Source organism: Felis catus, chromosome F2, assembly GCF_018350175.1.
Source record: "Felis catus isolate Fca126 chromosome F2, F.catus_Fca126_mat1.0, whole genome shotgun sequence".
In the NCBI taxonomy this organism is placed as follows: domain Eukaryota; kingdom Metazoa; phylum Chordata; class Mammalia; order Carnivora; family Felidae; genus Felis; species Felis catus.
Window position 1 is genome coordinate 6,441,701 of NC_058385.1, and position 13,703 is coordinate 6,455,403.

The 13,703-nt window shown below is 44.1% G+C and overlaps 1 protein-coding gene across 3 annotated transcripts in view; it reads right to left on the minus strand.

Annotated features, from left to right (window-relative positions):
• Window positions 1-7,077, minus strand: part of ATP6V1H (ATPase H+ transporting V1 subunit H) — a 105,377-nt gene extending 98,300 nt beyond the window's left edge. For all 3 annotated transcript variants that reach the window (XM_045049592.1, XM_045049593.1, XM_003999812.6), the window contains exons 1-2: window positions 6,938-7,077; window positions 5,462-5,610 (exon numbers count right to left, since the gene is read on the minus strand). In XM_045049592.1, the coding sequence (XP_044905527.1) occupies window positions 5,462-5,574 (113 nt within the window). In that variant the 5' untranslated portion in view covers window positions 5,575-5,610; window positions 6,938-7,077. The remainder of the gene's footprint in view (window positions 1-5,461; window positions 5,611-6,937) is intronic.
• Between the last annotated feature and the right edge of the window lie 6,626 nt (window positions 7,078-13,703).

A 13,703-nucleotide genomic window follows, 5' to 3' on the forward strand; every position in this document is an offset into this window, starting at 1 on the left:
CCTTGTTAGTCTCTGACACCGGGCACTTCGGGACACACACCGACCTTGTCGGACCATCAGTCTGGTGGGGAAAGTGTGGAATTTGTGCCAGTCTGAGGAAGAGTTCTAACTGCAGTTGTGAAACTTCGGCAGGTCGCTATCCCTCTGACCAATGTTTGCCACACCGATAAAATGGCCGTTACAATGGTACCTGCCCGACTCCACTGAGCGGTTACGAAAGCAAGAAGCACCACCTGACGTACGTAAGCACGACAGAAATGCAAGTTTAAAATAAAAAAATGTAATGTGCTTTGCCGTTCAAATAGCATCAATAGATGTCTTTTAACTGAGTGGTTTAAAAAACCGCCCTTCCCCACCCCCTGCCCCGGAGTATGTTGAGAGGCTACTGTTCCCCAAAAGGCCAACCAAGGAACACTGAATTTGAGGCAGGTTTCACCATATGCACAGTTACAGAAATGGGAGTCCTTTTTCAGAAGTCTTGGGCCAGCTTCCTGGTGGCAGGTCTCGACACGGAGATTGGGGTGCAGGAGATTAATGGAGGCAGCGCTCCCAGGGGAGACCAGGGATGGGGCAGGGGGGGCACAGGATTCGAAAGGTTAGGAGCCCAGCCCAGACTCAGGCAAAGTCCTGAAGAGAACGGGTTTCTGAGCACACAGGGGAGTCTGGGAAGGTGAGGTCCTCAGAGCCGGGCCCTCCCCGAGACAAGGGAGCTGAACTTTCATACTTCCTGACACCCCTCCCCACAACCCGACCCTCCTCCAAAGAAGATCTTGACTTTTGAGTATTCAAAATCTCAGCGTTTTACTTTATCCCTTCTCGGTTTTATATATACTATTACTGAACACTATTTTATATACTTTTCACTTGCTTCTGGACTTTGGAATCTACTGCCCTTCAGTTCTTCAGTTGCAAGCACTGTAACTTTGTTTTCACATGTGCTCTTTGTGTGTGTGTGTGAGTGTGTGTGTGTGTGTGTGTGTGTGAACTATTCTCACCTGCTGGATTTTTCCAACAATCCTTTCCTTACCAACCCAAAGGGGAACTTCCAGCCCTTATCTTTCCAGATCTCTGAGGCAGGTGGCAATGTGGCCATTTCTTGACCCTCTCGTCCTGAGCTTCCAGATTCTTCTTGCCCTTCTCAGGCCACTTCTCATTAGTGCTCTTCACAGATTCCTTGTCTCTTACCCCGTGCTTCAGGCTCTGTGGGGGGCTGTCTTCATTTGCGCTCCCTGAATCCTCCCTGAGTGCTCCCTGCTACCCTCCGTGCTGCTGAGTTCAGGCCCAGCCTGAGCTGCGCCAGTCTGAGCTGCGGCCCAGGCCGACCTCCCACAGTCCCCACTTACACGTGGGGACCTCTCCTCCCACAGAGCAAGCACACAAGCACCCTAGACCCTGAGGGGCACAGCAGAGGTCACTAACACATATCCCTACCCACATTCCATCCCAGCCTGGCTAATGGGATAATGAAATTAAAAAAAAAAAAAAAAAAAGACACTTTGCCCTGTTTCCCCTGTGGCTAAGCACTTCATACACCAGGCAGGAAAAAAGGCACTCCGTACCCTGGGGTAGACCAAGATAACAAGGTCCAGTTCTGGCCCCAAAATACATACAGTCTTTTTCATAAGCCTGAACTTCCCAGCTAAAACAGTTTCACCCCCAGATTTTGCCATGCTAACAAATTAAAGCATATTATTATAGGATAATCATGAGAAAAAGTTGTGGTGTTCTACCATGACAAAACTGTACAATGAAGGTTACCTTTGGTGACCTTATCATTTCACAGCTTTCTTTTCCACTTAAATAATTGTGGTTTTCCGCAGTAAGCCAGTTCTTCCGAGGTCTGAATTTCTTTCCTTTTTTGTAAGTAACCTTTTTCTTTTCTTGCTTAAATTCTTTTGTCTCTGAATCTTCTTTTGACAGTCCCATAACCTAGCAAGTTAGGAACGGGGGTCTCTTTTCTCATGACCTACAACCACTCAGGCACCAGTCCTAACGATCCTCCCACCTAATACCACTCTCCTCTCAACTTCTCTGCCTCTGGAACAGCTCAGCCTTAAGGTAACAACCCACCGAACGTTTCCCTGCTTCCAATCCACCCCTCCTCCACACCCCTCTTACTAGTGCCAGCCAGCTTTCTCAAGCACACATCTGACCACATTTACTCCTTCATATCAGTCACTGCGAACTTGAATGGCAGTTCTACCTGGCACCAAGGTAGAGGCATTCAAGAAAAATGATTTTAGGGGCACCTGGGTGGCTCAGTCAGTTGAGCACCCAACTCTTGATTTCATCTCAGGTCAAGATCCCAGGGTCGTGGGATGGAGCCCTGCACTGGGCTCCTCGCTGAGAGTGGAGTCTGCTTAAGATTCTCTCTCTCTCTCTCTCTCTCTCTCTCTCTCTCTCTCTCTCTCTCTCTCTCCCTCTCTCTCCCTATGCCCCTCTCCCCTGCTCACACTCTCTTTCTCTAAAAAAAACAAACAAAAACAAAAACAAAAAACAAGAAAGAAAGAAAAATCATTTTAATCAACTAGTTAAAACCTACATCAGTATGTACATGTTATTTAACCTATCTGAAGAGCTATCTACTCTTCCATAAGACAGGGATAGAAAACCTTAGGTCACAGTGCTGCCATGAAAGTAACGTGAAACAGTATGTGACTTAGCCGAGTAAGGTACTCCTTTCCCAAACACTTGTCTCCACCACTGCCCAACATTTACTCTGCTCACTCATGATGTAACCAGCCAAGATCAACAGGCAGCCTACTGTGTGTCAGGCACCTGTGAGAACAGGTGACACAGCAGTGAATTAAACATCCCTCTTTGAGCCTGGACTGCAGTGGGGAAAACAAAAAACACACAAACACAAAAATAAGTAATTTTTTAACACACACACACACACACACACACACACACACACACACACATGCACGCACACAATGCCAGGACACTAAATGCTATGAAGAAAACTTTAGCTGGGTAAGGAGCTAGAAAGTGACAACAGAGGAAAGGATAGCTTTTGGGTAGATTACAGTGAAGTCCTTTCTGAGGCCACCCGGGCAGACACCCACTTGAAGGGAATTAATGAGCCATGTGATCTAGGGAGGAACTTACAGATGGAAGTGTACGTCTCAGGGCGGTGAGGCTCAACAGCAGGCACACAGTTAACACTTGGTGAACATTTGTGCACAGACGTACAAAGTAGAAGGGTTTTATAAAAGAAACGCATGAGACGGACAGTAGAATACAGGACAGAAAAAAGAATGAGAGAGACTACAACTTAGTAGTACAGAGGCCTTTGAAAAGGAGGAACAGGGAGAAAGCAATTAAATATCCCCCTGGAACTAAAAATGTTCCAGATACCAATGCTAGGGAACCTCTGCCAGTCAGCCAGTGCTTTCTGATTAATAATAATACCATTCTATTTAGGTTATACACAGGGACAAGCTTTATAAACATGAAACCCCTTGTTCTCTAGTCCAAACACACTCTGGACTAAAACTAGGAAACAGAGCTCAAAATCCTAATTTCACACGGGATTTAAATTTAAATTATACAGATATAGATGAACAGAGAGAATATCAGAAAGTCCCTCCTCCTCCTGCCCCACAATAATCTAGTCCCTTAAAGTGGGAATCCAGAATCATCCTAGATTCTTTTTCACCCTCATAGATTAAATCGATCGCAAAGACTTTCTCAAATCTATCCAATTCTATACATCCCAACAGCCTGGATACGGCTACAGCCTTATCATAGCTCTAGGTTTGTTTCCACAAACCCACCCTCTACGTTTTGTCAGTAGAACAATCCAATCAAAAGGCAACCTGACATCCAACTCCCACTTACAAACATCGGTCATTCCCAATTCCTACAACAGGGATTTTAAAACTGTGCTCCTTGGGGAGCCTCCACAATTGGCTCCCGGCTGCCTCTCCAGCCTCAGCCCACCCCACTGCCTGCCTCCAAAACGTGTATTATTCCCCACCCAGCACGCTGCTTTTAATTCCCTACGTTTGAACATTCCCTCCAGAAAAACTTCCTGGAGGGAGGATTAGCTGTCCTTTTTCTGTGCGCCCATCATTCCCGGTGCACCTTTCTACTCTCTCAGTTAACATACCAAATGATCTGTTTCTATAACTGACTTCCCCACCAGACTATAAGTTTATCTTTTTGAAGCCTCGAAATAGGCCTCAAACTTGAAAGGTGGACAATAAATGTTTGATGAGTGACTAAATTAACCGAAATAAGTGCATCATCGTTGTATGCCGTATGTCCCTCTTACAGCAGACTCGTAAATATAAAACTAAAGATTCCTCGATTTGTTTTTCAAAACGTATCTGAAAACCTGAACTGAATTTCCTTAATAAATCACTGTTATAAATATACCAAGACAGATATGAAGTCAATATGATAAAATATGGTCAAGAAGAAACGAACCCTTACTTTACAAATAAATACGGAACACCAGCATGCTAAATCTTAATACATATAAGAAAGAAGGGAAGTGGATGGAACTAGAGGGTATTACGCTAAGCAAAATTAGTCAGTCAGAGAAAGACAAATATCACATGACCTCACTCATATGAGGACTTTAAGACACAGAACAGATGAACACAAGGGAAGGGAAGCAAAAATAATATAAAAACAGGGAGGGGGACAAAACATAAGAGACTCTTAAATACGGAAAACAGAGGGTACTGGAGGGGTGGAGGGAGGGGGGATGGGCTAAATGGGTAAGGGGCATTAAGGAATCTACCCCTGAAATCATTGAGGCACTATATTTGGATGCTAATTTGGATGTAAATCAAAAACAATTTAATTACATTTTTAAAAAAAGAAAGAAGGGAAAAGAACTAAAATTTATGGAGAGTGCATTCAACATACTATTGCATACATACATTCAACTGTGCGAATCCTTTAAATATGCTCTTTCAGCAACAACTCTGCGAGATCCGTATTCCCCATTTCATTTTACTTCAGTGAACCGCCAAGAAGTTAAACGATTCCCCTAAGATTACCAAACTAGTAGACAGAAGAACCAGACTTCAAACCCAGGCCTTGGAATTCAAACATCTACACCTTTTACTAGTTGTATGAGCCATGCTGCAACACCGGCTTCCCCACGTTGATCACCCAGGCAAAACGAGCCAGTCTGGCAGGCTGGCTTCCCCTTCCCCCCTCCAAATCCCGTGAACACGCCTCCCACCTCTCCCGCTCATTCAAAAGGTACAACTTTCCAGACACGGAAGATCAAAAGGGCTCTGAGGGGCTCTGCTCCCCTGCTAGAGCTCCTTCCACCACACTATCCTGTCTCCCTACGGCGGGTAAGACTTCTAAAGGAGGAAGTGTTTTCTTCCATGTCTGGTAGTATTTTTCCATCATGTCTCTCATTGAGGCATGATCACGAAAAAGTCCGATGCAAAAGCACATGATTATCCCTGATTCACAGCAAATCGGTACTTACTGAAGGTAGGACTGCCAGTTCACTTTGTTTGCCCGAACCTCCGCAGCCTTGGCAGCAATAATGTTTGTCGGAACCGCAGCATCTACGGCACCTCGGATATCCATTTTGGTCATCTAAATGTTATGATCTTGGATGTTTTTTCAACAGATCTGCAATTTTGAGGCAAAGTAACCTGAGAATACTAGGTGTTACCATTTTTTAACAACTACTGCTATCATTATTATTGTTATTAACATCATCGTTATCGCCCTATTCTCCCCATTCAACTCAAACATTAAATATATTAGATGTCCTAAGTATGAAAATCATTAGATTTCAAAACTTGCCTAATTATGCCCCGCTCCATAAAAGTGTTCTCTAAAGATTTTTACTTTTCCAGGAAAAGTTTTTTAATTACTGGCACTAATCTTGCAGTAAGGTTTTTCAAAGTAACTCTTTTAAGTTCTTCAAACTAACATCAGAAGTCTGGCTTCAATAAAATAGGTATACAGATTAAATGTACACAACTGGGAACAAGTTTCTCCTGACACGGAAAAAAATAAGAACCTGTACAGTAGAGAGAAGACCATTTATTTTTACATTTACTAACCATCATTTTGAAGCGTCGTTATTTAAAAAAAAAAACAAAACTACTACAAGTGCCTTCTAAAATTACTCATTCAAATTAAAAACCCTAAAGTGGGAATGTAATTTTCTTTCTTCAACCAAAGTTGAGAGTATTTTCAAAATCAATTTGGGGAGGAAGTTTTGGAACAAATACCAATTACAATTTAGGTACAAGCAACAATGGGATTCTGGTCTGGTGACAACAACCTACAATATTGAGCTTTCACGTAATTCTCACTTCCAAATTTACTCGTAAATGCTCAGGCCTGATTTTCTCTCGATACGAAATATCCAGGTTTTGGTTCACAGAACAGACGTTCGCTGCCACGGCCACAAAGCAGCTAAAACCATACCCAAAATTCTATTCTGCAATCCCAATGACCTTAGTCAGTCTGGAACTTAATCTCTACATCTGAGGGTTTGCTTCCTAAACAACCCAAGCAATACACACAGGTAGGGCGGAGGGAAAACTGGCTCTGGCCGGGTCAGGCTGGAACCCTGAACACCGAGTGGACTCAGGCGCAGCGGCCTCCCCCGGGGTAGGTGAAGGTGCTTCCGGATGGCCCTCTGGGTCCCCGAACAACTCGAACCTGCAGCAGGCCGAGGCCGAGGCCCAATCCTGGGGAAAGTATACAGTATACCTGTCCTCCCCCCCCCCCCCCAATTCCTGCCCCCGCGGGGAAGGAGCTCCAGTTCCGTAAACCCAGCTGAGGCCTGGAAGGACAGAAATCTGGAAGCCCGGGGCCGCAAGAGGGCTGGCCGGGCCTGCGCGGCGAGAAAGCGGCAGGCGCCAGAGAAGCTGGGGAAAGCGCAAGGGGTCGCCTCCCTCCGGCCGGGGCGGGAGACGAAACGGCGCGACTGCGGGCTTACTTCGCGAATCCAGGGGACCCGACAACGCACGCGAAGGCGGCAGGGAGGAGGACGCGGCGGTGTGGGCCGTCGGGGGCGCCGCCCGGCTGGGGGCGCCAGCCGAGTCGGAGCCGAGCGGGGTTTCCAGCCGGAGCGGCCCCGGCAAGGGCAGACGTCCCCACACCCAGCAGACGTTGAGGGCGGCCCAGGTGGAAAGAAGCCGGAGCGGCAGCGGAATGACAGAAGGGCCGGTCACGTGAGCGGAGGCACGTGACAGCCCGGAAGGCGGAAGCCGGAAGCCCGGAGGATCCAAAACAGCTCAGGGAGCCGCACTGCGCTCGGGGGGGGCCTCGCTCAAGGTGGGCTGGCGGAGTCCGCGCGACCGGCGACACAGGCCCCGGAGGGACGCAGAGCTTGTGCCCAGGCTGGCCCCTCCAGAGGGAGGGGAGCAGGTGGGCACGTGGGGACCAGCGCCCGGAAACCCCGAGCCCCGTTTGGGGGCGGTCGAGGCCCCCAGCCCAAGGCAGAGAATCAGGCCGAAACTTAATCTTAACCGCCGTTCTTTTGAAATATTTCATCTAATGCTTTTAAATAGATGGACTTCCACGTGGATTTAACAGCTCCATGAAGCAGGCATTCTTATTCGGATTTTAAATATGAAACTGATGCTGAGACGTGGGTCACAAAAGTTACGTTGCCCTCGGGTTGCAGATTGAGCAAATAATATTTCACGTAGTATTTGCAATTATACTAAAAACTTTGTGTTTACTGAAAATGCAAATTTGACAATCCTGACTTGAGCAAGATTGCCCCAGTCCAGGCCTCAACTACCCTGTTTATCTTAAGATCATGAGTAATACTACTCAGTACTGCAAAGAGTCAGATATATGTAATTAATCAGCACTCATAGGGATGTATAACCAAGACATTTTACTAAAAATGTTAAATTTCGGCCAAGTTTTAAAGCACTGTGAATAAACACATAGTAACAGGATATAATGTATTATTTTTCTATTGCTGCTTTAACAAATTATCACAAATTTGCTGGCTTACACCAACACAAATTTAGTCTTTTACAGTTCTCCAGGTCAGAGCCTGACGTGGGTCTCAATCCATTTCCCGGTATTCTCCAGTTTCTGGAACCTGCCTGCATTTCTTGGCCCATGTCCTCCTCCCTCCACCTTCAAAGTCAGCAACGTCACAGCGCCTTCTGAGACTCAGTCAACACAGCTGATAGGGGTTCTCTGGTTTTCCGGGTTCATGGGATTAGATTGGGCCCACCTGGCTAATGCAAGCAACTCTCCCCATCTCGAGGTCCTTGACTTTAATGACATATGTCACCATGTTTCCCTTTTGCCATGTAAGCTAACATATTGACAGGTTCCAGAGATTAGAAAGTAGAATCTTTAGGGGGCCATTATTCTATCACAAACATAGAGGAAAGGATAAACACTAGTATAAATGTTCAGAGGGGCCCTACGTCGTATCTATGTTGTATTTCTAAAGTAAAATATTTTTTTTAAGTTTTATTTTATTTTGAGAGAGAGAGCAGGGGAGGGGCAGAGAAAGCGAGAGAGAATCCCAAGCAGGCTCCATGCTGTCAGCACAGAGCCAGACACAGGGCTCAAACCCACACACCATGAAATCATGGCCTGAGCCGAGATCAAGAGTCAGACACTCAACCGACCGAGCCACCCAGGCGCCCTAAAGTTTTTTTTAAAAACTCTACGTAATACTGCAAAGTGTTAAACTTTTTCAATCTGAATAATGTACATGGATATTCCTTGTGTTTGTTCTTCTTACTTGAAATTTTCTTTTAATAAGTTTGATGCTATAGATTGAGTCCATTTACATGCGAGCTTCTAGCCGAAATTAATCAAAGACTTGCTTACGAAGAAAATTGTGGAATTGGAATCAAAGAAAGATTGCAGGTACTAACCACAATAATAGCTTAGTAAAAAATTTCGTTGGTAACAAAGCTGTAAGTCCCAAAACTATTTCTTTACAATATTTTTTTTTTACTTTTTAAAATTTTTTATTTAAATTTTAGTTAACGTGCAGTGCAATATTGGTCTCAGGAGTACAAGTCAGTGATTCATTACTTACATACAACATTAATTATAATATTTTAAATTTGATACATGTTTCAGAGCTTCTGAGAGTGGAGAAAGGAACCCCCTCAGGGGTCTTTGAAACTCTGTGGGACTTTTGGGCTTACTGCAATGATTAGGGATGGAGTTCTGGCGTTTGATGCCCAGGGACTACGGATGATGAATGTTGGGGAGGGATACCAGCACGGTACCACACACAAGGCATTTTCTAGCCAAAAATGTCAGTGGTGCTCCTATGGAGAAAGCAGAAGAATGCCTATCTGTATCTGATTGATCTGTCGTTCCAAATATGAAGGCACATTCTAGGCTGTGGCGGGAATACACGGCCTTACCATTACAGAAGGACATCATTGTGGCGCATTTGAACACAAAGAGGCCCTGCCAGAAAGAATAGCGTAAGTATCTACTCCAGTGTTACGGGTGCACACCCCATAAGCAAGCCATCAAACTTCTGGGAACGTCTGCTGCATGAGCGTGCAAAGATAAATGTGCAAGGATTTTTCGTGCAATATTTTTTTAAATAGCAAAAAAAAAAAAAAAAAAAAAAAAAGAAAACTCTGTCGGCTAACGTTGCCAAAATGAAATACAACAGACCAAGTGGCTTAAACGACAGGGCTTTATTTCTCACAGTTCTGGAGGCTGGAAGTCCAAGAACACGTGCTGACCATTCAGTTAGTGGTGAGGTGTCTCCTTCTGGCTTGGAGGTACCCACCTTCTCACTGTGTCCACACACGGTGCAGGGAGAGAGACAATGTGCAACACTTACAATTTACAAGGTATTGGTTATTTTTTATTAAACGCCAGAACTGGTGGATTTTACTTACTTGGGTGCCAGGGTGTTTTTTTATTTCTATCATTATTCTTGAGTTTTGTTCCAGAACATACTTACATTACCCACAGTTTAATCCTTTTGGGCCTCGCTTTTAAGCATACCTGAAACTAATATAACCCTGTATGTTCCCTATAGTGGAATTTAAGATTAGATAGATAGAAAAATTTTTTTAATGTCTATTCATTTTTGAGAGACAGACTGAACATGAGCAGAGGAGGGGCAGAGAGAGAGGGAGACACAGAATCGGAAGCAGGCTCCAGGCTTTGAGCTGTCAGCACAGAGCCCGACGTGGGGCTCGAACCCACAAGCCGTGAGATCGTGACCTGAGCTGAAGTCAGATGTTTAACCAACTGAGCCACCCAGGCACCCCTTAACTTCTCTTGCATATCTCAAGGAGCTAATATCCGGACTATAATCTCCCTAAAATTTCATAAGGATGACTTCTCACTACCATCAATTGAATGTATTCATTCACTGGCCAGGTTTCAAAGTAAACCAAGTGGAGAAATCAAGAAATTTTTCACTTTATTCATGCAGAATTTTTTTTTTTTCTGAGGCACTCAGATAAACAGGGCTTTCACCGACCCACATCAACACACATCCTATTATCCTATTAGGTCTGATAGTGAAAAGGGGTCCAGGGCTTCATTTTCAAGATAGTTTTTAAATATCATACTTTAAGATATCATAAAAATGAATGCTTAATGTCATGCTACAGAAAGGAATTGAATGTCAGTAGATCTAGAAATTATTCAAACTGCAGCATATACTGTACGTGTATTTTTGGTCGGACTAGAGAAAATCATAAACCAGAACAGGTGACAATTCCATGGGTAATTTTCATACGTCAATGAATTAACCAAAAATTAAACTCGATCAAAATCAAGGAATTCAATTTAGGTTATTTTCATTATAATAAAATATCTTTGATTAACACATACAAACAGTTTTTACAAATAGTAGAAAACACTAATTTTATTAATTTATTTAACTTATTTATTATTGTATTATTTTGTTATGTAATAACAATATTACATATATAAAAATATATTTTGTTATGTAATGATTTATGTATTAATGTATTAATTAACATTAATTTCATTAATTATTAATTATAAAGCTTAGAGGAGAGAGTAAGAAATTTTATTCTATCATCAGTTTCTTGTATGTTGAGTCTGAAAATATCTAAGTTTCATATCAATGTGTCAAGAGTACAAATAGAGGAAGAAAATCAAAAGATTAAAAGATTGAATTTGTATTTATTCCTGGGGGAAATACATTGAAAACGCAGATGTAAGAAGTTAAACCACTGCCATAAAATTGATTTATGTTACTATTGCTCTGGGCCAAATTGTGTCTTTCCCCCCAAAATTCGGATGACGAAGTGCCAATCCCCAGTACCTCAGAATGTGACTGTATTTGGAGGTAGGGTCTTTAAAGAGGTGATTAAGTTAAAATGAGGTCCTTGGTGGGCCCTAATCCAATATAACTGGTGTCCTTATAAAAAGAAGAGATTAGGACATAAACATTGATGAAGAATATGTACTGCCTCCCTATTTCCCGTGTAACAAAATCTAGACTTCCTGGTCTAGCATTCAATGCTCCCTGCAATGTGGACCCAACACCATTACTTCTCTTGAGAAGTCCAACTGTTATCACAAGCTTAAGAGACCTGATAGGTTTCGTGTCCTTTCCTTCACTCCACCTCTCTCCTTATACCAGGAGTGCCTTCTTGGCTCTCCTCCGCTAGTCACCCCAACTATCAATCAAGCCCCAGTCCAGAACCTACCTGTAACACTATCTATATCATTCAGTCACCGTTTAATCCAAACTTAAACATTTCTCTATATTCTTCTATTACACTGCTATCAAAGTTTGCCTGCAATATAATGTTCTTTTTTTTTAATTTTTTTTCAATGTTTTTTATTTATTTTTGGGACAGAGAGAGACAGAGCATGAACGGGGGAGGGGCAGAGAGAGAGGGAGACACAGAATCGGAAACAGGCTCCAGGCTCTGAGCCATCAGCCCAGAGCCTGACGCGGGGCTCGAACTCCCGGACCGCGAGATCGTGACCTGGCTGAAGCCGGACGCTTAACCGACTGCGCCACCCAGGCGCCCCTATAATGTTCTTTTTAATAACTATTATTCTCAGGAAACTTTTGGAAGTTGACCAAGAGGTCACAAACTGACTTTTTAATAGCTTTTTCTCCAAATATACCTTTTTTAAAACAAAAGATTAGTCGTGGTTAGGTGTCCAACTCTTGACTTCAGCTCAGGTCTTGATCTCACTGGGTTCGTGGGATTGAGCCCCCCATTGGCTCCGTGCTGTCAACGTGGGGCGTGCTTGGGATTCTCTCTCTCTTTCTCCGCTCCTCCCCCACTTGTGTGCACAGGTTCTCTCTCTCTCTCTCTCTCTCTCTCTCTCTCTCTCTCTCTCTCTCAAAATGAATAAGGAAGAAAAAAAAAGATTAGTCGGCCTAAATTTCCACTGATTTCTGTCTACAGTGTCAATGCTTCCCTCCCCAGTAATTTTCTCCTTTTTAGTCATTTCCTATATTTTTAGACCTTGTACTTTTTTTTTTTTATTTTTTTTTCAACGTTTATTTATTTTTTTTGGGACAGAGAGAGACAGAGCATGAACGGGGGAGGGGCAGAGAGAGAGGGAGACACAGAATGGGAAACAGGCTCCAGGCTCTGAGCTATCAGCCCAGAGCCCGACGCGGGGCTCAAACTCACGGACCGCGAGATCGTGACCTGGCTGAAGTTGGACGCTTAACCGACTGCGCCACCCAGGCGCCCCTAGACCTTGTACTTTCAATGGAAACTGGGGACATAATATTGTCTTCAAGGTAGCCAAATGGTCCTTGAGGTTGAGAAAAAACATGGACATTCCAATGTTCTGAGACCCATAATGACTCAACCCTGTCTACCAAAATTTTCTTAGTATTTAACTTCTTTTGTTAGGGAGAAACTAAATTCACTTTAAATTGTAGCTTCATTTTTGTTCTCTCTTGGATGGGGCAAAAATGAAGGAAAAAGTTGAGAAACACGGCTTCGGACTGAGAAAAGGAAGGACTTCTGACGGTGTTCGTTTCCTCGGGCCACTGTACCAAATTGTCACAAATTTGGAGGCTAAAAGACCCCAGAAGTTCCAGAAGTGTACTCTTTCTCCGTTCTGGAGGCCAGAAGTCTGAAATCAAGGTGTCAGCAGGACTATGCTCCCTCCCGAGGCTCTGGGGGGACAATCCAGTCCCTGCCTCTTCCAGCTTCTGGCGGCTGCGGTGTTCCAATCTCGACCTCCCTGGTCACACTGCTGCTTCCACCTCTGTGCCTTGTGGGGACCCTGTCATCGGATTTAGGGCCCACCTGAAGATGATCTCCTCATCTCAAGAGCCTTCGCCTAATTACTTATCTGCAAAAGACCCTTTTCTGAACAAGGAAACATCCACAGATTCCCCGGATTTGAGGTGGGCCTGTCTTCCAGGGACCACCATTGAGTCGCTACCCTTAGAAATACAGATCCTAATTAGAAGGAGGCAAAGGGTAGGAAACAGAGCATGGCCAAGTGTTGCCTGGACTGCTGCCTGACTCCCCGATTTGTTTCGAGGGCGCGTGTCAGCCAGTTGGTCCTCCACAGTTTGTAGCCTTAATACGCCATTGTTGAAGGAGGCCATTAGGCCCAGATGGCTATCATGCGTCGGCAGCCTACGTGAGCAAACTGAAACCTAAGCCAGAGTCAATTCCCATAAATGGACTTGTATCCTTCCAGGCAACAAAATTTCAGAGCAAGGAATCAAAACAGCCAACTAGGTTTTCTTAAATGAGGCCACGGCTTAAGCCGTG